Source organism: Doryrhamphus excisus, chromosome 23, assembly GCF_030265055.1.
Source record: "Doryrhamphus excisus isolate RoL2022-K1 chromosome 23, RoL_Dexc_1.0, whole genome shotgun sequence".
Classification (NCBI taxonomy): domain Eukaryota; kingdom Metazoa; phylum Chordata; class Actinopteri; order Syngnathiformes; family Syngnathidae; genus Doryrhamphus; species Doryrhamphus excisus.
The window spans coordinates 7,555,874-7,580,723 of NC_080488.1; the positions used below are offsets into that span (position 1 = coordinate 7,555,874).

Genomic DNA, 24,850 nt, shown 5'->3' on the forward strand with positions numbered 1-24,850 from the left:
AATTATTCACATATTACACTGGAAAATTACACTGGAAAACTAAATAAATTGATAAAAATCCAATTAATACAGTCTAAGTCTATTCAATTGTATATTTAAATATGGAAAACATGAATATGAATTAAAAAAAAACATAAAAATAAAAAAAACGTTTTTTGGTATTTCAATTTTTGTATTGTATTGTATGAGTAATAATATTTCTGAAGACGCTTTGATTTATTTTTCATACCATGTTCTAATGTAATCTGACACTAAATAAATATTCACTTATTACACTGGAAAACCAAATAAAACTAAAACTAAATAAATTGATAAAAATCCAATTAATACACATACATGCAACTACACATGTTACATGGTTTCTTACTTGCAGCTTCTTTTATGTAGTACCAATGTATGAAAAAGTGTTGAAAATGAGGTTCACCAAGCAAGTAACACGGTCGAGACCCACCATGGTCGACCCCTTCCTGTACCCCCTTCTGTGATGATGCATTGGAACAGCTTTGAAAAAGGTGGAGGAGCGCAAGGTGTCTAACGTCATCAGTCATCACAGAGGAGTGGTTTCTGGTAAAAAACCTGTGTAACTGTGATGAAATCCATGCCCAAGAGGATTAAGGCAGTGTTTGGTAACAATGGTGCACTGTGACATTCTCGGTTAGGTGTAGTCACTTGCCTTGTTGGCTATTTAGAGAAAATAATGGCGGTGACTCATTTCTTTCATTAATTACTTTAAAATTGTTGTCATAGTTACCACATTAGCATCATGGCCACTCACAACGCTCTTTTATAACTTTACTCTGCAATTTCAACATCATGTACAGTACGTATCTCCATTAGTCCTCGAAACATCAGGTTCCTCATACTTCCTGATTCGCCGACGAGGTGCATTCACGAACAGTATGAACTTTGAACCTCACAATAACATTTTTAGAATCCAATATGTGTGATCTAATTCAAGAGAAAGACAAGAAAAGTGGATATTAGTGTATACACTGAATAGGCATTTGATTCCAAATGTGAAAATTGTGAATATTTCATGGTGTTATATATGTAAATAAATTATTTTCTAGTAAAACAACCCCATTTTGTGTTGTTTAGGTAGTTGAGCTGTCACAAAAGCAAAAAATATTTGTGTCAAAGTGAAAGTTATGCTTGAAATATATCTGGTTTTCTCCATTTTTTTTAGTCGGGAGCTAATATTTTCCTGAAACTTACCTAAAGAATGGAAAATAGTAGAAACAAACTTTATTTTTGTGGTGAAAAACAGGAGTGGTGTATGGTGAATGAGTGGTTAGTCCAAGCGTGCAGGCCACACAGCTTGGAGACCCAGGTTCGATTCCCCCTCTCTGTGTCGGGTTTGCATGTTCTCCCCGTGCGTGTGTGGGTTTTGTTCGGGTACTCCGGTTTCCTCCCAGATTCCAAAAACATGCTAGGTTAATTAGCGACTCCAAATTGTCCATAGGTATGAATGTGAGTGTGAATGGTTGTTTGTCTATATGTGCCCTGTGATTGGCTGGCCACCAGTCCAGGGTGTACCCCGCCTCTCGCCCAAAGGCAGCTGGCATAGGCTCCAGCATCCCCTGCGACCCTCGTGAGGATAAGCAGTAGAAGATTTTGCTTGAAATGTATCTGGTTTTCTCCCTTTCTTAGTTGGGAGCTGATATTTTCCTGAAACTTACTTAAATAACATAAAATAGTAGAAATAAACGTTTTTTTCTGATGTGTGCCTTGAAAGATCAATCAAAATCATCTGAAATGTCCGGTACTGAAGGGGTTGTCTTTTGAAAAAATGACTGAGATTGAATGAGTTAATGTGGAAGTAATTATATGATACATTTCCCTCAAACCATTTGACAGGCCTAAAAAATAACTGCTGGTCTACATCATCTTGTTATGTATCTTCAGAGTGACGTGGTTCCATCACAATAATATGAGGCAACGTAAATTTCCTCCGAAGTAACACGAGACCGAAACCCATGATGCCGCAACTCCTGTTTAACAAAGAAGAAATAATGCCTTTTGTTGATAACTTTTAATAACAACAATGAAAAGGAAACAAGAGATAGTGGCGCAAGCACTGAAGCATTTCAATTTATTTATTCACGGTGAAACTCCATATGTAGTACATATTTAAGATTAATATACTCTAAAAAACTCTATATTTAGTACATATTTAGGATTTAGGATTGACCAGTGTCAAGGAAATTACATTCAGACAACAAAGTTAGCATATAGCAGGATATAAAAGTGTTCATTCATGTGTGAAAAATATGTTTTCGTTATCTTTTAATCTTACTTGAGTTTGATAAATAATAAATGCAAAAAATGAGTGAGTGCCACCAGTGTATATTCCCGTTTGGATGCTGGAGAAAAGAGAGGGTGGCGCTACTTCATTCTCGCTTCGTAGGGCGGCCATTTGTCTCCCTCTTGTGGCTGCAATTAGTTATTGCAGCGATGCACTCTCGCCGGTTCCCAGTTAGCAGGTGTTTTTTTCAACAGCAGCCTCTGCAGCATCTGTTTGTCAGAGCGCTCACGTCGGAAGTCTTCCTCATACACTTTGAGCTGTGATTAAACAACATAGAATTAAAATACAATTAAAAACATAATTCCAAAGTAAGATAAGAAAAATAATTTATTTAAATGTGGTCAGATTTTGAGCGAACATGAGAGTTAAAAAAAATATCACGTCTCTCCATTGTAAGTTTGGCGCCATCTGTTGGTTGGAAAGTCTACATGTCTATAAATCCCGTCCTTTTTCAGAAATTTTGGCAATGGTAATGGTTTTATTTCATTTGAACATGCATCAGATTACAATTGAGTGCATCCCATAATCAGTTCACAGTTCCACATGTCCAAAAGGAGTAGGAAGAAGCAAAGCTTATTAAATCCTACCCCTCCATCTGGTACTTTTACAATAAGTCACTGTTACATTTGTTCACTTCCTGCTTTCCATAAGTACAGTTTGTTTTTAAAATTTGTAAAGAAAAAAATAATTAAAAAAAACGTTTTTAAATTTTTAAAAAATATTTTAAAATTTAAATTTTTTTTTTATTTTTTAATTTTTTTTTTAAATTTTTTTGTCACGTACCGAAGTACAAGGTGATATGACCGTACAATGACATAATGCGTACCATACTAAGTGTCAATATAGTGATATATATAGCACTCTGTTCTCTGTAGGCGGCATTATGAATTATCCTTACTGACCTTTTTTGCAGTACATTTAGCGAGTGAAGATTGCTTTTATAGTTATTAGCCCATATTTCCACACAATAAGTAAGATATGGTAGAACCAGAGAGCAATAAAGAGTGTGGAGTGATTTCTGATTGAGAACAAATTTTGCTTTGTTCAATACTGAAATATTTCTGGCCACCTTATGTTGTATATTTGTAATATGAGGTTTCCAGCTCATATTTTCATCTATTGTGATCCCCTTTTCTTTGTGAAGTTTAATTATGAATCACATGGGAGTATAATAAGTTGCACTGTGTCATTTTGTGTAGTTTTTCTGGTAATTATAGCCACCATGTTTCAACACAACCTGCTCTTTCAGTAGTTCCACTTGTTGGCGCATCTCCTCTCTCTTCCTTCTCAGTCGGCGGTTGTCCTGCAGGGCGTATTTGTGGTTGTTCTCCATCTGATATCCATCCGCATAGATCTCAGTCAGTAATTATCATGACCAACACAATATATTAATGTAATTTCATCTCATGAGCTCCCATGTATAGAAACTGCGCACCAGAGCAGAGCAACCACTTGGTGGTGCATTTGACCGTCTAATTCTAAACACTTTCTCCATAGCAACAGTTGACTTTAGAGCAGGGGTCTCAAACTCACGGCCCACGGGACGAGCTAGTTTGAGGTCCCCGCCTTGATATGAAAGTTTAATTTGTTTAATTTGTTTAATTTGTTTAATTTGTTTAATTTGTTTAATTTGTTTAATTTGTTTAATTTGTTTAATTTGTTTAATTTGTTTTTTGATTTGCTTATTTATTTTTCCATCTTATTTTGTGTTGAAAAATAAAAACTAACATTAAACATTTATTTAATAATTTAATAATAAATAAAAATTCATTTGTTCATTTGTTTAATTTGTTTTTTGATTTGCTTATTTATTTTTCCATCTTATTTTGTGCTGAAAAATAAAATTAACATTAAACATGTATTTAATAATTTAATAATAAATAAAAATGTATTTGTTCATTTTTTTAATTTGTTTTTTTTATCTGCTTATTTATTTTTCCATCTTATTTTGTGTCGAAAAATAAAAACTAACATTCAACATTTATTTAATAATTTAATAATAAATAAAAATTAATTTATAATAATAATTATAATATAATAAAAATATAATAATATATAATTTATTATAATTTAATGCTTTATCAGAGCTTTTGCAAAGAACCAAAGCACTGAAAAAGTGGAGGGTATAGCAGAAGCATTGAAGACTATTATATTATATATATTTATTAATATTTAATATAATTAATATTTATTAATATTTTTATTATATATTTCTTCTTTATTTATTATTTATTATTTATTATTTATTATTTATTATTTATTATTTATTATTTATTATTTATTATTTATTATTTATTATTTATTATTTATTATTTATTATTTATTATTCATTATTCATTATTCATTATTTATTATTTATTATTTATTATTTATTATTTATTATTCATTTTTTATTTTTTATTTTTTATTTTTTATTTTTTATTTTTTATTTTTTATTTTTTATTTTTTATTTTTTATTTTTTATTTTTTATTTTTTTAACCTGATGCGGCCGAGCCTCACCCAGACCCTTGCTCCAGTGGCCCCCAAGTAAATTGAGTTTGAGACCCCTGCTTTAGAGCATCTTTCACCACATAAGAAACTCACCAGACACCCGTCTTTTAGATCCTGCCCCTCTTGCTGGGGGCCGCGATTGGGGTGTTTGCCCTGCAGCAGCACATCCAGCCTGGAAGACGCTGGGGGCACGTACGTTGAGGGGGAGCTTGAAGATGAGGGATCGGGGTTGTTTGCCCGGACGTTGCACTGCAATATTAAACAATAGCTGCATCATATATAAAACATCATCCAAAAGTGAAAGTACCTTTTGGATGGGTTGCTGGTCTATTCTGCTCTCCTGCAGTCTGATATATTCTTGGAGTTCTTGGTTCTTCTTCAACTCCAGCATGAATGCCTGCTCGTAGTAGGACTTTGCACTCTGGACCAAACAATCCAAACTAGTGACTACCTCCTCGTTGTGCATGTTGGTGTTTGTTTACCTTCTGGTTCTCTGCTTTAAGCAGCAGTTTGCTGTTTAGGTCTTTGAGGGTGGTGTTTTCCTGCTCCAAAGTCACCAGCCTGTGTTGCAGCCTCTGCGTGGTTCCACGGTACATCTGGTCCCACTCCTCGTTCAGCTTCATTAGCTGCAACGCAGCATTTGGTTATTAACACCATCCACAGTATCCCACAAAAGAACATCTTCTCAAGAGATGGGATGTGGATGTCAGACAACTTCTTCCTTCCACATGAGGATGCTCCACAGGTGCTCAAGTCTGGAGACATACTTGGCTACTCCATCCACCCTCAGCTTCATCTTCTTCAGTGAGGTACTTGTCATCTTAGAGGTGTGTTTGGGCTCCTTATCCTGTTGGAAAACTGCCATGCGGCACAGTTTCCCAAGGGACAGGGATAAGAATGCCGAGCTGCCGACATTGGGTGTCCGTCATGCAGTCTATGGCGTTTTTTTTTAAATGAAGGAATTCAAATATTGTGCAAAATAGATTTGATTTAGGGCGGCACGGGGTTCGAGTGGTTAGCACGCAGACCTCACAGCTAGGAGAGGGTTAGAGGGTTCAATTCCACCCTCGGCCATCTCTGTGTGGAGTTTGCATGTTCTCCCCGTGCATGCGTGGGTTTTCTCCGGGTACTCCGGTTTCCTCCCACATTCCAAAAACATGCTAGGTTAATTAGCGACTCCAAATTGTCCATAGGTATGAACGTGAGTGTGAGTGGTTGTTTGTCTATATGTGCCCTGTGATTGGCTGGCCACCAGTCCAGGGTGTACATGATCATTACGTGATCATTAACCTGGGTAATTCCGGTACCGGTACTGTTTTATCCACCATCACACCCCCTAACCCTAACCCTAAGTCAGTGAGTCTCTTAACTAGCCTTGTGTACACATAAGATCTGGAATAATGAAGACCGGATCATTAACCTGACTAATTCCGGTACTGGTACTGTTTTATCCACCATCACACCCCCTAACCCTAACCCGAACCCTAAGTCAGTGGGTCTGTTAACTAGCCTTGTGTACACATAGGATCTGGATTAATGAAGACCGGATCATTAACCTGGGTAATTCCGGTACCGGTACTGTTTTATCCACCATCACACCTCCTAACCCTAACCCTAACCCTAACCCTAACCCTAACCCTAACCCTAACCCTAACCCTAACCCTAACCCTAACCCTAACCCTAACCCTAACCCTAACCCTAACCCTAACCCCTAACCCCTAACCCTTAACCCCAAACCTAACCCTAACCCCAAGTCAGTGAGTCTGTTAACTAGCCTTATGTTCCACATAAGATCTGGATTAATGAAGACCGGATCATTAACCTGGGTAATTCTGGTACCGGTACTGTTTTATCCACCATCACATCCCCTAACCCTAACCCCAAGTCAGTGAGTCTGTTAACTAGCCTTGTGTACACATAGGATCTGGATTAATGAAGACCGGATCATTAACCTGGGTAATTCCGGTACCGGTACTGTTTTATTCACCATCACACCCCCTAACCCTAACCCTAACCCTAACCCTAAGTCAGTGAGTCTGTTAACTAGCCTTGTGTAAACACAGGATCTGGATTAATGAAGACCAGATCAAAAACCTGGGTAATTCAGGGACCGGTACTGTTTTATCCACCATCACAACCCCCTAACCCTAACCCCTAACCCCTAACCTTAACCCCAAACCCTAACCCCGACCCCGACCCCGACCCCGACCCCGACCCCAACCCCAACCCCAACCCTAACCCCTAACCCTAACCCTAACCCAAACCCTGTCATATTGGCTATTAACCAGAGGGTGAATTCAAATGAAATGACAATAAATAAAACCTAAACCGGATGACAGAATCATATTTCTTTCTTCTAAAAAAAAATCAGAGTAGCTCAAGGTTGAATGATTTGTGTGGAGGAAAAAAAAATGTCATTTCATTTAATGATTCTTCACACCTCAGCTGCAATTTTTCACACACCGCCTACGTCCCCCTCTGGTTTTTTAACAGGAAGCCGTGTCATTTCCAGCATGGACTGTACGTACGCTAAGACCACCACAGCACAGAAAAACTGTACCTCTTTGTTGACTCTACGGAGCTCTGTGTTCTTGTTGAGGAGCAGCAGCTTCTCCTGATCGGTGGAGGTGATGCTCATACTCTCAGTGACATGCTGGTCCTCGGACAGTGACCTTTCACCTTGTGGACACGCAGCGTCTGACCTCCACACACACACACACAGACAGTTCCAGTACAGATGACCTTTCCAAAGTCATAGTGGAGAACATTAGCAGAGGATTTTCCATTAATAAAAGCAAACACATATATGCACAAAAGAGCCTCGGGGTACTTTTCAACACCCACTCGCGTAGAGTGAGTGCACTTTCAGAGAATAAAACCTGAGCCATTATGTTCACCCACACACACACACACACACACACACACACATATATGTGTTCGGTCACATTAGGCACTCAAGACACGCACCATCAAAATATGTTTTCATAGAAAACGGTCAACTAAAAAGCTGCATTTCGGATAATAAAAATAATGAAAAAATTAGCAGGGATGGATTATGCAGATGAGGGCGGCACGGCGGTATAGTGGTTAGCGCGCAGACCTCACAGCTAGGAGACCAGGGTTCAATTCCACCCTCGGCCATCTCTGTGTGGAGTTTGCATGTTCTCCCCGTGCATGCATGGGTTTTTTCCGGTTTCCTCCCACATTCCAAAAACATGCTAGGTTAATTAGCGACTCCAAATTGTCCATAGGTATGAATGTGAGTGTGAATGGTTGTTTGTCTATATGTGCCCTGTGATTGGCTGGCGACCAGTCCCGGGTGTACCCCGCCTCTCGAATGAAGACAGCTGGGATAGGCTCCAGCACCCCCCACGATCCTTGTGAGGAAAAAGCGGTAGAAAATGAATGAATGAATGAATGTTTACCACCCCGGGCTGCACGTTGGTCGAGTGGTTAGCACGCAGGCCTCATAGCTAGGAGACCTGAGTTCAATTCCAACCTCGGCCATCTCTGTGTGGAGTTCTCCCCGTGCATGCGTGGGTTTTCTCCGGGTACTCCGGTTTCCTCCCACATTCCAAAACCATGCTAGGTTAATTAGCGACTAGCACGCAGGCCTCACAGCTAGGAGACCCGAGTTCAATCCCACCCTCGACTAGTTTGCAAGTTCTCCCCGTGCAGGATGTATCCCACCTCATGCCCGAAGAAAGCTGGGATAGGCTCCAGCACCCCCACAACTCCCGTGGTAGAAAATGAATGAATGAACGAGTTATCCTCCTATTTTGTGTGGAAGTGGTAACTTTTTGGCTTTTTTTGGGATAGGTTCCAGCACCACCGCGACCGAGTATTAAAAAAAAAAAACGGTATTCCAAAAACATGCTAGGTTAATTGGCGACTCCAAATTGTCCATAGGTATGAATGTGAGTGTGAATGGTTGTTTGTCTATATGTGCCCTGTGATTGGCTGGCCACCAGTCCAGGGTGTACCCCGCCTCTTGCACGAAGACAGCTGGGATAGGCTCCAGCACCTCCCGTGACCCTCGTGAGAATCAGACCTAGTAGCAGTTTTTTATTTATTTGCTGGCTTATCTTGCGGTGGATGTGTTGTGTTTTGTTTTGTTGCACCGTGAGCAAGTATGTCATAAGATAAGATAGATAAGATACGTCCTTATTAGTACTAAAGGGGAACGTTTCTACCTTACATACAGATACTATGGACAATTTAGAGTCGCCAAAAACATGTTTTTGGAATGTGGGAGGAAGTACTCCACACACAGATTCAAACCCATATCCTCCCTGTGCCCTGTGATTGGCTGGCGACCAGTCCAGGGTGTACCCCGCCTCTCGCCCAAAGACAGTTGGGATAGGCTCCAGCACCCCCGTGACCTTCGTGAGGAAAAAGCGGTAGAAAATGAATGAATGAATGATTATGCAGATCATGTAGTGGTCTTGTCTGCCCTTTTTTGGACACACACACCCACACACACACACACACACACACACACACACACACACACACACACACACACACACACACACACACACACACACACACACACACACACACACACACACACACACACATCTTCAGGAGGAACACACACATCTCTGCATGTAACACGCAACCCTGAGCATCTTCACACAAGCATGCTGTAGGACTCACTGAGATAAAGATAAAGACCAGGAGGAACTGCAACCCTCATCTCCCTTAAGGCCGAACTCCCCCGCAAATACACTTGCTTTCATCCACTTACTGCACGTGTGCACTCCACCGCTCTGTGAGAGTTGCATAGCTTTTAGGACTGCACTGTCAGGTCACGGCAGGGAAGAAAAAACATGGAGGTCTTTTAAATGCCACGTTCATATATTCAATCATTTGCCGCTTGTTAGAATGTCCTGCGGAATTTACACAGGAGTCTTAAGAATCAGTATGAAAAATGGATTCATCTCACTGAGTGGTTTGCATGTTGGAGATCGGGAGGATATGGGTTCGAATCTCTGTGTGGAGTACTTCCTCCCACATTCCAAAAACATGTTAGGTTAATTGGGGACTCTAAATTGTCCATAGTATCTGTATGTAAGGTAGAAATGTTCCCCTTGTAGTACTAATAAGGGCGTATCTTATTTATCTTATCTTATGACATACTTGCTCACGGTGCAACAAAACAAAACACAACACATCCACCGCAAGATAAGCCATCAAATAAATCAAAAACTGCTACTAGGTGTGATCCTCACAAGGGTTACGGGAAGTGCTGGAGCCTATCCCAGCTGTCTTCGCGCAAGAGGCTGGTCGCCAGCCAATCACAGGGCACATAAAGACAAACAACCATTCACACTCACATTCATACCTATGGACAATTTGGAGTCGCCAATTCACCTAGCATGTTTTTGGAATGTGGGAGGAAACCGGAGTACCCGGAGAAAACCCACGCATGCACGGGGAGAACATGCAAACTCCACACAGAGATGGCCGAGGTTGGAATTGAACTCAGGTCTCCTAGTTGTGAGGCCTGCGTGCTAACCACTTGACCACCGTGCAGCCCGGGGTGGTAAACATTCATTCATTCATTAATTTTCTACTGCTTTTTCCTCACGAGGGTCGCAGGCGGTACTGGAGCCTATCCCAGCTGTCTTCGTTCGAGAGGCGGGGTACACCCTGGACTGGTGGCCAGCCAATCACAGGGCACATATAGACAAACAACCATTCACACTCACATTCATACCTATGGACAATTTGGAGTCGTCAATTAACCTAGCATGTTTTTGGAATGTGGGAGGAAACCGGAGTACCCGGAGAAAATATGCAAAATCCACACAGATTCCCAAGAGGATATTCGAACCCAGGTCTTTCATGCTAACATGCTAGCCACTCGTTACATTTATTCCCAAATTATTCCCATTTGATTTCAAACAGTACTTACTCCCTTAATGCCCTTAATGTCCCTTTAATACACTGAGTGGTCATGGGCGTATGATGGAGCCTATCCCAGCTGACTTCGGGCAAGAGGCGGGGTTCACCCTGGACTGGTGGCCAGCCAATCACAGGGCACATCACATCACAAAAAGAGATCTGGGTTTGTTTCTCCGTTTGTGCATCCTTTTGTGGAGCTTGCATGTTCTCTTCATGTCTTTGTGGGCTTCCTCCCATTTTCCCCCAAAATATGCATGTTAGGGTAATTAAGGATTTTTTCATCAATCATCAATTTTGTGTGGGGATCTGCTGTATAAGCCATTTTGAAAGTGCATGTAGCCTACACCATTGTCCCAAGACCAAAGCCTTGCCATAGTGAGTCAGAGCTTTGTCCATCTGGGACAACACAGCACACACTGATCTAGATCTTTTTTTTTTTTCATTCCTTTCTGCTTCCTTAGACAGCTGATAAACACTGTGACCCACTTTAACAACATTTCCAATCATACGCTGTCTTGGAAGGACACCGAAACGCCACTGCCTTGCACAGCAATATGTTAAATACCCTGTCATGTGACATGATAAAGAGGGTCTAGTTTACCTCTATGACTGCATCATAAAAGCAGAACCATGGTGAGGTCATTGGAAAGTCTTCTCTTTACTTATGTTCTATGTTTTATAAACTATATGTGACTGTCCATAACAGGTGTTGGCAAATGGATACATGGATGACAAGATGGAGATAGATAGAACATAGTCATGACTCTAGCGTGTTGAATAACGTTGTAATGGTAATGGTTTTATTTCATTTGAACATGCATCACATTACAATTGAATGCATCCCATAATCAGTTCACAGTTCCACATGTCCAAAAGGAGTAGGAAGAAGCAAAGCTTATTAAATCCTACCCCTCCATCTGGTACTTTTACAATTAGTAACTGTTACATTTGTTCACTTCCTGCTTTTCATAATACAGTTTAAGTTTTTAAAATTTGTAAAAAAAATTAAAATTAAAAAATAACATTTAAAAAATTTTAAAAAATATTTTTTATTTTTTTTTAATTTTTATTTTTTTTAATTTATTTTTTGGTCACAAGGTGATATGACCATCCAATGACATAATGGGTACCATAGTAAGTGTCAATATAGTGATATATATAGCACATCATGACTGGTTCAAGACTCTTCATCCTTGTATTTAGCAAACATCAACTGCTTGTATTGTTTCTTGAATTGGCTCATCGTTGTGCATTGTTTGAGGTCCTTACTCAATCCATTCCATAGTTTGATTCCACATACTGAAATGCTATGGCTTTTTAACGTAGTCCTAGCATATAAGTGTTTCAAATGTAGTTCTTCCCTGAGATCATATTTCTCTCTCTTGTAGAGAAGTATTGGATGACACTTTTAGGTAATTGGTTGTTTTTAGCCTTATGCATTATTTTAGCTGTTTGAAGATGAACTATATCAGCAAGTTGAAGTATTTGTGATTTTAGAAATAAGGAGTTAGTATGTTCTCTGTAGGCGGCATTATGAATTATCCTTACTGACCTTTTTTGCAGCGCATTTAGCGAGTGAAGATTGCTTTTATAGTTATTAGCCCATATTTCCACACAATAAGTAAGATATGGTAGAATCAGAGAGCAATAAAGAGTGATCTATGTGGCTTATACATACCATATGACTTCAGATGATTTGGGTCCATTTGTGAAGTTATTTTCTCCTCTCATTGATGATTCTATGGGTTTGTCCGCAGCCGCTGTTGATGACGATAAAAAAGCATGCAGCTCCTCTCCATCCATGGCTGATCAAATGGTCATACCCAAATAACAAAGAGTGAGTTTTCTCCTCACACAAGCTCTCAGGGGGAAAGTAAACAGCCAGTGTCAGTATTGCTGCGTAACAAAAGAGGAAGTCGCCGAGATCGGTGGGGCCGATATGATTTAAAGTTTTGAGAAGAGGAAATGACATAGACAATGAAAAGTTGTTTCGGCACAAAACTTTGCGGTTTTCACATCGCCATGGTGACTGATTATTGGCATGTTTAAATGAGGAAGAAAATATGAAGTACAGTACACAGACACTTAATACTATTACATACAAATACAGTGCAAATTTACTTATCACAGTCGGGTATGGAACCAATTAATCGTAATAAACGAGGTATTACTAGTCCTGTTAAAAGTACACCTCTATTGCTTATAATACTATCACTTTTTTCCACATTTATGGAATGCCTTGCTATGAAAATATAGTTAACATGCATGGTTGACTTTACTTCAGATATTCCACCAAAAGCGTTGTTCTGCATGATAACATCGTTGAAGGAGCTGTACCAAACGATAATGGTGTGTCATTTATTCATGACAAATAATGAAAGGGTCTCCTCTCTGCGGCAGGTTAATTAGAAAATCACACGCTCATCCGAGGGACAATCAAGCAAATTAAAAAGATTTTTGTTAATTATTTTTCATCAGGCTAAGCTGTCTTTTATTTGCACGAGGTAAATTAATTTGCCGACATTGTTTGTCAGAATCCAGTTGATTGAAGTAAAGGAGTGGCCTAAGAAATGGCTAAAGACGAGAAGAGGCAGTGAATGTTCAGAGAGTGATAGGATATGTTTTTTTAAAGATCGGATGAAAGACAAGACAAGTAAAAACTGCCAGGAAGTACCCTTGAGCAATATGCTACGATGCAAAGAGACAGCTGTTACATACTTGGATTTTTTCTTCCATCCATCAAAGAATAGCAAAAGGCAAAGAATGGAAGCTGAAGAACAAGAACATAGAAAAACTAAGCCATCTATCTTCTACTGATGTGGGTCAAGTTGCAAGGGTCAGGAAAACCCAGAATTCCCTTTCCCCACCAACTTTGTCCCGGTCCTCCCGGCAGATCCTGAGGCATTCCAATTTCCAAGGCAAAGAATGGAAGCTGAAGAACAAGAACATAGAGAAACTAAGCGATCTATCTTGTACTGATGTGGGTCAAGTTGCAAGGGTCAGGAAAACCCAGAATTCCCTTTCCCCACCAACGTTGTCCCGGTCCTCCCGGCAGATCCTGAGGCATTCCAATTTCCAAGGCAAAGAATGGAAGCTGAAGAACAAGAACATCGAGAAACTAAGCCATCCATCTTCTACCGATGTGGGTCAAGTTGCAAGGGTCAGGAAAACCCAGAATTCCCTTTCCCCTCCAACTGTGTCCCGGTCCTCCCGGCAGATCCTGAGGCATTCCAATTTCCAAGGCAAAGAATGGAAGCTGAAGAACAAGAACATAGAGAAACTAAGCGATCTATCTTGTACTGATGTGGGTCAAGTTGCAAGGGTCAGGAAAACCCAGAATTCCCTTTCCCCACCAACTTTGTCCCGGTCCTCCCGGCAGATCCTGAGGCATTCCAATTTCCAAGGCAAAGAATGGAAGCTGAAGAACAAGAACATCGAGAAACTAAGCCATCTATCTTCTACCGATGTGGGTCAAGTTGCAAGGGTCAGGAAAACCCAGAATTCCCTTTCCCCACCAACTTTGTCCTGGTCCTCGCGGCAGATCCTGAGGCATTCCAATTTCCAAGTTGATCCGCCGTCCTGCTGAGATCGTGTCGAAGTATCCTTGGGCAAGATACTGAACCCCAGTTGGTCCTGATCATCATCAGTAGTTAAATGTAAAACAGTTCGTTCCTTGGAGATGGAAAAGTGAAAAGACCGTTTACCAGTCTTCTGGGTCTTCCCCGAGGCCTCCTCCCGGTCGGACATGCCTGAAACACCTCCCCACGGATATGCCCTAGTCACCTCATCTGGCTTTGAGTTTCTCCTGGATGCTTTTCACCGTTTCTCTAATGCTAAGAGTCTACTGGGTCGGTGCCAGTTGGTGCCAGTTCGCACCAATGCAATTTGCTGTGGCGCCTATTGTCGCCAATAAGGTGCCTAGTGGCATGTGGCTCAAACTGGCTCGTGGTGGCCCGTAAGGGTGGCAAGAAATGAGTTTGGTGGCAAAAAATGTCAAAATGTCAGAATGTTCGTGGTAAGGGGTCTACCAAGTGGAACCAAATGTTACAAAGAATCCGCCTATTGGAATCCACAGGAATGTAATGGCACAAACGATCCGTCTATTGGAATCCACTGGAATGTAATTGCGCAAACTATCCGCCTATTGGAATCCACTGTAATGTAATGGTGCAAACTATCCGCCTATTGGAATCCACTGGAATTTAATGGTGAAAACTATCCGCCTATTGGAATCCACTGGAATGTAATGGTGCCAACAATCCGCCCATTGGAATCTACTGGAATTTAATCGCGCAAACAATCCACCTATTGGAATCCACTGGAATGTAATGGCGCAAACGATCCGCCTATTGGGATCCACTGGAATGTAATAGCGCAAGACAAGTTGCGCCAATGATGCTAGGAGTCCACTGGGCCAGTTGGTGCCAGTTGGTGCCAGTTGATGCCAGTTGGTGCCAGTTGGTGCCAGTTGGTGCCAGTTGTTGACTATGTGATTGGCGCGTAGTGGGGCGTAGTGGCTCGTTGTGGCGCCAATCACATAATCTTTGGCGCGTACTGGCACCAACTGGCGCCAGACGGGCCCAGTGGACACCTAGCATAAAAGAGACCCCAGAAGTAAACTCATTTAAGCTGCTTGTACCCACAATCTTTCAGTCACTAACCAAAGCCTGTGACCATGGGTGAGGGTGCACAAGAGTTTTGTATTTTGTAGACTTGGAGAAGGCATTCGACCGTGTTCCTCAAGGAATCCTGTGGGGAGTACTCTGGGAGTATGGCGTACCGTACCACCTAATGCAGGGGGTTAGGTGTCAGAGCTTGGTCCGCATTGCTGGCAATAAGTTGGACTCCAGTTTCTAGTGAGGGTTGGACTCTGTTCATTATTTTTGTAGACAGTATTTCCAGGCACAGGAAGGTCACAGAGGTAATCTGGTTTGGTGTCTGCAGGGTTGGATCTTTGCTTTTTGTAGATGATGTGGTACTGCTTGCTTCATTGGGCCGTGACTTTAAACTCACACTGGATCAATTCACAGCTGAATATGAAGCGGCTGTGATGGGAATCCGCACCTTCAAGTCTGAGTCAATGGTTCTCACATGAAAATGGGTGGACTACCATCTCTCTGGGTTGGAAATGAGATCCTGCCCCAAAGTGGAGGAGTTTAAGTACCTCACAGAAACTAAGCCTCCACAATGTTAGCCTTCAACTAACATCAAGCAGGGAAACATAACATACTTTTGTGGTGTTAAACACACAAAAGCCTCTTTTACACTGCTTTAGCTGGGATTGTAAAGCTTTTCTGTTTTGCATAAACAACAGAGAATGAGTGACAGAGAATTTAGAGATTAAGTGTTCTGCCATTATTCAGTTCTATAAAGTAGATTTTTACAATGAAAAGGGTGCCAAAATATCCAACTGGTAACCATGTCTTTGAAACTACAGAACTAAATGGTTAGCTTCTCTGATTTACTTATTCTAAACTTAAGAAGGCATGTGGAAGAAGGACAACGTAAGACGCCAAGAACTTAAAAGCACAATAGAGTAACGGAACGATGTTTTAACCACAATGCAGCGAGGTACGATTCTACCGAACTGGTAATCGGTTCAGTGTTGCTCAATCCTTGTGAGGGACGTTGGTGCCAAGTAATGGTAATGGTAATGGTTGAATTTCATTTGAACATGCATCAGATTACAATTGAATGCATCCCATAATCAGTTCACAGTTCCACATTTTTTTTAATTTTTAAAAACATTTTTTTTCATTTTTTTTTATTTTTAATTTTTACAAAATTTTTTAAAATTTAAATAGAGAAGTATTGGATGACATTTTTAGCTAATTGGTTATTTTTAGCCTTATGCATTATTTTAGCTGTTTGAAGATGAACTATATCAGCAAGTTGAAGTATTTGTGATTTTAGAAATAAGGAGTTAGTATGTTCTCTGTAGGCGGCATTATGAATTATCCTTACTGACCTTTTTTGCAGTACATTTAGGGAGTGGGTTGATTGACAATTGGGCAGATTGGGGAGTCTGCTGCCTTGGAGCATATTGAAAATAGGTATATAGTCAGTCCTCACGGTTAATCGGTTCCAGACCCAATCGCGATTTCGGTTTACGGTTACGGTTTAGAAGCTGATGGGGCCTCACAGATTGGCAGAATAATAGGGTGCCATGGTTTAAGTCCAAGTCCCCACATCCGAACATCACATGCCTGTATACATGCACATTGTTGACATATCTGTGTGGACCTCCTGTACCACTATAAGACTGACTGCTGGGCAGAAACACAGGAGAAACACTACCAATTGACTATGACTCCATATTGACGAATATCGTTCTCTTAGTTCAACAAGTTTGCATCAGTTTCACCATCTTCTATCTCGAATTGTTACACTTATCTATCTAAAACCTGATCAGCAATTCCGTAGTCAAAACCAAAAATAACTGTAAAATAACCAGACACAATATGGTGAAATATGCCAACATCAGTTTTTACTACTACTCCATGTTCAGCCATATAATAATGTGTTCATTAATATTATCCAGTAGCTTGGTCTTGCTCTGCTGATTCCATTCTCTCGTATCTTCCATCTATCTTGGACGCCAGTCAGCGTATTGCTGTGCCAAGCAAAGGCTTTACTGGACGGCCCCCCCAAACTGCACTGCAGTACCTTTATTGACCCAAGACTCCGTCACAGCCAAGGACAAATGGTCTGCTGCTTCAGAGGGGATTAAGAGGGAGCATAACACAGAAGTAGATAGTTCATTTATCTGTCTGAACTTCAGCAGCAGTTAAAAAGACATTGGAGTTTGGGATTTTGACCGCATGGGGACAAATTAGCCCTTCGACAGATCTGCTCCGGTAACAGTTGAATGAAGTGTGCGTTTGTATGAGGAGCTCATCCAGGGTCAGTGATTTAAAATGACAGCTGTTAGAGATTCTGACAGAATGCATCTGTGTTGGTCCCAAATAGCATCGATTCAAACAGGTCAGCTGTAGCGTGAGGGAAGTCTGAGATTTCAGGGAAACGTCAACAACACATTCATCTCTCCCTTCGTGCTTTTCTGTCAAGAGGAGTGACTTGTATGCTCGCTATTTACCCCAAACACGCAATCCAAATGGGCTTGTGTAAGGCCTGCTTGGGGACCTGCTGGATGGAGTAGCTTAAATATTCACAAGCATGTCAAAATGACATGTTTTAATGCAGTTATTATCATATGCATGCATGAGAAAAGCCTTACATCCTAAATCAGGGGTCTCAAACTCAATTTACCTGGGGGCCACTGGAGCTAGGGTCTGGGCAAGGCTGGGCCGCATCAGGTTTTCCAAAAAAAAAAAACTGCATTTATTAAAAACAGAAAAATATACAAACTTTTTCAGTGCTTTGGTTCCGATTTTCTACAATAAAAGCTCTGATAAAACATTCCACTGTTCTTAAATATCTTAATTTTCATTTTTCTACACAAAATAAGATGAAAAATAAATAAACAAATCAAGAATGAAGAAACTCAATCAATCCGTAATAAATAAATATAATAATAATAATAAAACGGCAAATAATAAAAACTTAAGAAACCACATATAGTTGGTGGGTAGACAAATTATTTTTTCAGATTAAAATGAACAAAGCATTATTAGAGCCCTGTAGACATGACAAAACACGACTATAGTCACATTTATACTCTTTTTATTTACAACATATTGTGCAACTGCAGGGTCTTGAGACACATGCTAACTCACAAACTAGAGAGCTAGCGACCTAAACGGTAGCCTTCAAGTTATTTCCTTTAAACTTAAATAGCCAAAAACTTACCACTTCCACACAGATAGGGAGGATAACTATTAACAGTTATTTAACCTTTAACATGAACATTAATCAAACGTAATAATTTTTTCTGGGTACATGATACCATACAGCATCCATATCAAACTTGCGTGGGCCGCACTAACATTAAACTTTCATATCAAGGCGGGGGCCTCAACCAAGTGTCCTGTGGGCCACATTTGGCCCGCGGGCCGCGTGTTTGTACAACTTGAAATTTGACAATAAAAAACAGTGAATCATCATTGTGTATGACATAATATAAGAACGTGCGTTGCTTTTTATTGTCTCAGGTTTTTTTTGTGGTTTAGACAATTTTGTACAGTAACAGTATACAAAAACTGCATAACAAAGCAAGTAATACTGATGGAGAAAATGGAAGTATGATATTTCAGACCTCCAACACAGGGAATGTGTACCGTAAAGTCCGACGTATAAGCCGCTAAAATTCTAATCTTGTGACATCTCCGTTACTTCAGAACTACTGCTAATTGCTTAAATACTGTGCCACTTGCACGTCCTTGGCAGTACACTCAAAACGAGCTTGTCAAACCATTGGAAATTTACAGGAGCTCATTATAGATAGCAGTATAACAACATAACAGTCGAACGGTGCCATCTTTCAAATAACACTAAATTCATCACACAACACCTTAACGATCAAAAGATGTATCTCAAAAAAAATAATAATGAGGCACTGCAATGACATCAGCCTCTTTCTAGACTTTGGGCTATGGGTCACTTGGCTCCATTTGGTGGACACAGGCAGCATTGCTACACCATCCACCATTTTTTTATGCTTTTGATGAAATGGTTTTCTCAAACTAAATGCATTATGGGAAAACAACTTCTCTTGGTACATGTTTGTATGTTTCTGAGGTTCCGAGGTTGTTAAGTTGCTGTTTGATGAATGTATTGTTATTTGTAAGATGATACACTTAGTCAGAGTCTTATACTGAGTGATAACCTCCCGTCCTGCAATTTCCAGTGGGTTGATAAGCTTTTTTGTTTTGTCAAAAGTCATGATTGGCACCTGCCAGATCAAGAGCTGACTGGTCCTAATAAACATGTGCGAGCCATTTTATGAAGTGCAGCCTCAAATCTAGTTTTTCATCTAAATTTTGCGAGTGTTGACTATAGACCGTCTACAGACTGCTCAAGACCATATTAATTGAAATCCTTTTTCACATTACAACTAAACACTATATTTGTTTTCACAAGCACATCTCCATAATTGCATAATTAGTCTCTCTATGTGAAAAAGACAGCTTTTTCTCCAATTAACCTGTCCAGTGGAAAGAAATGCAGCAACACCATCCAGTCAGTTATTTGCAGGTAAAAAAAAATAATGATTTCGTTTTTATTCCCTCAGGTCCACTAGCATTAAAGCTTTTACGAGGAAGTCAGACAGGCCACAGATAATGGTTCTGTGAGACTAATTCCCGCTGTCATAGCACACAGGCATTGTTTCTTTGGGGTGCGGAGAGCTGAAAGTGGCGTTTGCCTGCTTGCTTATTTATTACAAAACCAATACAAGTATTTATGTCAGGAGCTGGGAAATAATAAATTAGGGCACTCTAGCTTATAAATATGAAATCCCTGGGAATTTTTTGCTGGATTTGATTGGAGAGGAAAGCACATAATCAGACCACGGATGCACGTATTGGAGTAAAGGAGTCATCGGTATCATTACATCATCTCATCTCAAAAAGAGTTAGCAACAGAGAGAGGTCAGAAATGATTCATGCAGAAATGGACAGTGAGCAGGTTGCAGCCGTTGCATCATGGCATCGAACATTCAAATAGAGCTTTATTAATAGCGATGTTGGTGGATAGGAAGTGGAAATGTGTGGAAAAAAATCTCAAAGAAAAATTTGATGTAATTTTTTTCAAAAATCCTGAGAAGAGGTTCCATTAGATGGCACAAGGCAGGGAAAGTCAACCAACAGAGAACACTGCTGACATGTCGCTCAATGTGTTTAATCAAGCAAAGAACCACAAAGGGGAAAAGACTGTATAAAGAGTACTGATTCATTGATTTAGCTAACCTCCAGGCATAACAGGCATTCCCGGCTTTCCTGACCCTGACACTCATACCCATGGGTATCCGAACTGTCCAATTCAGGAGTCTTTCTTCCCATAGTTTAACTTACAATTCTATTATTAAATCTCTGAAATTCCTGGTAGAGTATTGAACAAAATAACAAAATGGAAACGAGCCAATTTTGTTCATCATTGTTTTAATCAAGTCTAACTATTATGTGTGATCTGGAAAAAAGTTGAATCTCTCAAAGCTTTTTAAGACAGACTGTAAATCTCCCCTCATCTGCTAATACCCGTGCAGCTTTTTTCCGAAGCTCTTCACAAAAGCATAAAGATGAGGTATTAGCTCCACCACTCCTTCGCTTCCATCGCACACTTCCATCGACATAAAAGTAGGCAATATAAGATGTCATTGTCTTTCATGGGACAGTAACTTTTCAAAGAGACGCTTCCTTTAAGCAATAAAAGAGCTGAAATCTCTTAAGGTTGAGTGTATGACTAAGATGTTGATCATATGCCCAATGACTGATATTAACGTTCTGACCCAAACATAATATTCGAGACCTGTTTTGGGGATTTTTCTTAAAATCCCGTTTTCAATATGAGTGAACTAACAAGTAGATAACTGGATAAACAAATCCATTATTCTACATTAGGATCACAACTCTGTGTCACAGCTCCATGCCTGAAGGGTGCTGGCATCATCTGTGAGTGACAGGATAAAAAAAAGCTCTGACTTGTTTGGGTAGAAGTCATTTAGCATCATCCGTTGGTTTTCCTGTATAGCTCGCTACAATTCAGGACGACACATGTTTTTGAGACTCAATATGTAATTTCCAAAAATCGAACAATGTGGCCGTGATGAATCAAGGCAAATGTTTGTTAGAATAAAATGTAGAACTTTTTTTTAGTCCAACATTTAATATTTTTAATGTTTACGTTTTACTGCACATTCCCCATTGACTATTTCGTTTGATTATAGCGGTACATGTAGACAGGAGATTGGAATATTCCTTTCCATGTATACACTGTTTCCTGCCTCCTCCTTTAGAGGATAAATACACTGATTCTTGCACCAAGTTATCAAACCAGAGCTGTACTATCTAGACCAGGGGTCTCAAACATGCGGCCCGCGGGCCAAATGTGGCCCGCAGGACACTAGTTTGAGGCCCCCCGCCTTGATATGAAAGTTTATGTTAGTGCGGCCCGCGCAAGTTTGATATGGATGCTGTATGGTATCATGTACCCAGAAAAAATTATTACGTTTGATTAATGTTCATGTTAAAGGTTAAATAACTGTTAATAGTTATCCTCCCTATCCGTGTGGAAGTGGTAAGTTTTTGTCTATTTAAGTTCAAAGGAAATAACTTGAAGGCTACCGTTTAGGTCGCTAGCGCTCTAGTTTGCGAGTTAGCATGTGTCTCAAGACCCTGCAGTTGCGCAATATGTTGTAAATAAAAAGAGTATAAATGTGACTATAGTCGTGTTTTGTCATGTCTACAGGGCTCTAATAATGCTTTGTTCATTTTAATCTGAAAAAAATAATTTGTCTACCCACCAACTATATGTGGTTTCTTAAGTTTTTAATTATTTGCCGTTTTATTATTATTATATTTATTTATTACTGATTGATTGATTTTCTTTATTCTTGATTTGTTTATTTATTTTTCATCTTATTTTGTGCAGAAAAATAAAAACAGTGGAATGTTTTATCAGAGCTTTTATTGTAGAAAATCGGAACCAAAGCACTGAAAAAGTTTGTATATTTTTCTGTTTTTAATATTTTTTTGGAAAACCTGATGTGGCCCAGCCTTGCCCAGACCCGAGCTCCAGTGGCCCCCAGGTAAATTGAGTTTGAGACCCCTGATCTAGACTGACTAGTGTTTGTTCCACCTAGCCTTTGACCATGAACTGATGAAGCCTGCTCAGATGAGAAGCAAAACGTCTTCTAAGACAACCTGATGGATGCCCGGAGAATACAATGGTCTGGATTAATGGGAATATTCACCGGCACACTGAATCCAATTCATTCATACACCATGCCTCATGGCAGTCAGTGGCATTAGTGCCGTGTCTTCCATCTGCTCCGTGTCCTCCCTGTCCGAAAAAAGGGAGTAGACGGAGTCACTAATGCAAGCCTGGAGCTTTTCCTTATTTGTCTTATTGCCCCGTGACCGGAGCCAGAAGCATTAGCTCACCACAGGCTCTAATTGGGATGTGTCTAATAACTGAGGTCCCCAGGGTGTGCTCTAATGAATAGAGAATATCATTAAAGCCACCGTGACGGATATTGGCTCGCAGAGCTCCAGGATTTGACTCCCCCTATCTGTGTCTCTCCACCACATTGCGGTCATGCACAAACTCAACTGTAAACAATCCACGGATGCGTTCTCACTATCTTGATCCATTATTTACTCTGTTAAGAGATACCTGGTGCTGTGTCAGCGTCCGTGTCACCAGGTGTATGGATCAAAGATGGAGGAGGGAACAGCTGCTGTGCTCCTCAGTGAGGGGCACCTACAGGCATCTACTGTATCTCGCTGTCTGCCATTCTGTCATGGCTCACATGGAGATGCCGATGGAGTCACCTCTGCTCCTGCCCTCTCCTCGCTCTCCATCTGTCTGCTGCATGCTGTTAACTGCCCTTCAAAACTACGATGTAAATTGCATGCGGCACCATCTGCATGGAAATATGTTTGTATGAACTTCATTCAGTTCAATTTTGCCGTAATGTTTTCCAGGTAGGCATTGTTGCCTCCCAGCATTTCTTTATGGAATTAGCTTGTTGTGTCCCTCGCTTGTGTGGATTCCATCGTAGCAATGTGGCGCCTTTTATAGTCAAACACATCACTTCAGGACTCTTGATGTGTGTCATTGTTGGCCTTGCCAACTTGCAAGTTTCAATGACATGCACCAGACAGGCATAATAATAATAATAATAATAATAATAATAATAATAATAATAATAATAATAATAATAATAATAATAATAATAATAATAATGACAATAATAATAATAGCAATAATAATAATAATAACAATAATAATAATAGTAATATAACAATATTATATATATTAATACATACATACATATATATATATATATATATATATATATATATACATATAATTAATAATAATAATGATAATAGCAATAATAATAATAATAACAATAATAATAATAATAACAATAACAATGGTATTAATAATAATAACAACAACAACAACAACAACAATAATAATAATAATGATAATAATGACAATAATAATAATAATAGTAATAATAATAATAATAATAACAATGATATTATTATTATTATTATTATTAATAATAATAATAATAATTGTCCATAGGTATGAATGTGAGTGTGAATGGTTGTTTGTCTATATGTGCCCTGTGATTGGCTGGCCACCAGTCCAGGGTGTACCCCGCCTCTCGCCCAAAGACAGCTGGGATAGGCTCCAGCACCGCCGCGACCCTCGTGAGGAAAAAGCGGTAGAAAATGAATGAATTAATGGCAAATTTCCACTGATTATATCACTGAAGATGACTATAGGGGTGTTATGTCATGTCTATATTCTCTAATTCCAAAGATTTTCTATTTATAAAGAAGTAATCCTACTTAACAGAAATTCACATCCATGGTCAGGTGTCGTACTTCGGTACGAGGTACATTATTAAAAAAAAACAAACAAACAAAAAAAACCCTTAAACTGTATTATGGAAAGCAGGAAGTGAACAAATGTAACAGTTACTGATTGTAAAAGTACCAGATGGAGGGGTAGGATTGAATAAGCTTTGCTTCTTCCTACTCCTTTTGGACATGTGGAACTGTGAACTGATTATGGGATGCACTCAGTTGTAATCTGATGCATGTTCAAATGAAATAAAACCATTACCATTACCATTACCAGGTCTGGAATCAATTAACATAGGTGAGGGTGGGAACATAGATCAACTGCTACATGGATCTTCACCAGGACAGTCCGCTCCGACAATCTTTCAAAAACCTTGAGATACTTGAACTCCTCTACCTGGGGTAAAGGTTCCAATGTATAACTTAATATTGTTAAAAAAATAAGTATCTGCAAAGAAAAACTGTCCAAATGTGTTGTTTATCTGGTGTGGCATGTTTGTGGCATTCTTGAGAAAATGGCAGAGTCGCTTATATTTATGCTCAGAATCTAGTGAGATATAATATGATAAACAAATGTGACTGACAGAGGGTGTGACCAGCAATGGCAGGCTCTAACAAGGAGAGGATTCTTGAGGAGAATGAGGA

The 24,850-nt window shown here is 39.8% G+C and overlaps 1 protein-coding gene across 2 annotated transcripts; it reads right to left on the bottom strand.

The window, feature by feature from the left end:
* Window positions 1-2,206: 2,206 nt before the first annotated feature.
* si:ch211-153b23.7 (TNFAIP3-interacting protein 1) lies at window positions 2,207-12,562 on the bottom strand. 2 transcript variants are annotated; one of them, XM_058063724.1, is made up of 7 exons: window positions 12,385-12,562; window positions 7,357-7,498; window positions 5,279-5,422; window positions 5,104-5,217; window positions 4,890-5,045; window positions 3,543-3,638; window positions 2,207-2,562 (listed from the first exon to the last, which is right to left on the bottom strand). In XM_058063724.1, exons 1-7 carry the CDS (start codon window positions 12,507-12,509, stop codon window positions 2,440-2,442), a joined length of 900 nt encoding a protein of 299 aa, XP_057919707.1. In that variant the 5' UTR covers window positions 12,510-12,562; the 3' UTR covers window positions 2,207-2,439. The 2 variants fall into 2 exon arrangements, with proteins under 2 accessions (XP_057919707.1, XP_057919708.1); XM_058063725.1 differs by having other exon boundaries at window positions 7,357-7,493; window positions 12,385-12,472.
* Between the last annotated feature and the right edge of the window lie 12,288 nt (window positions 12,563-24,850).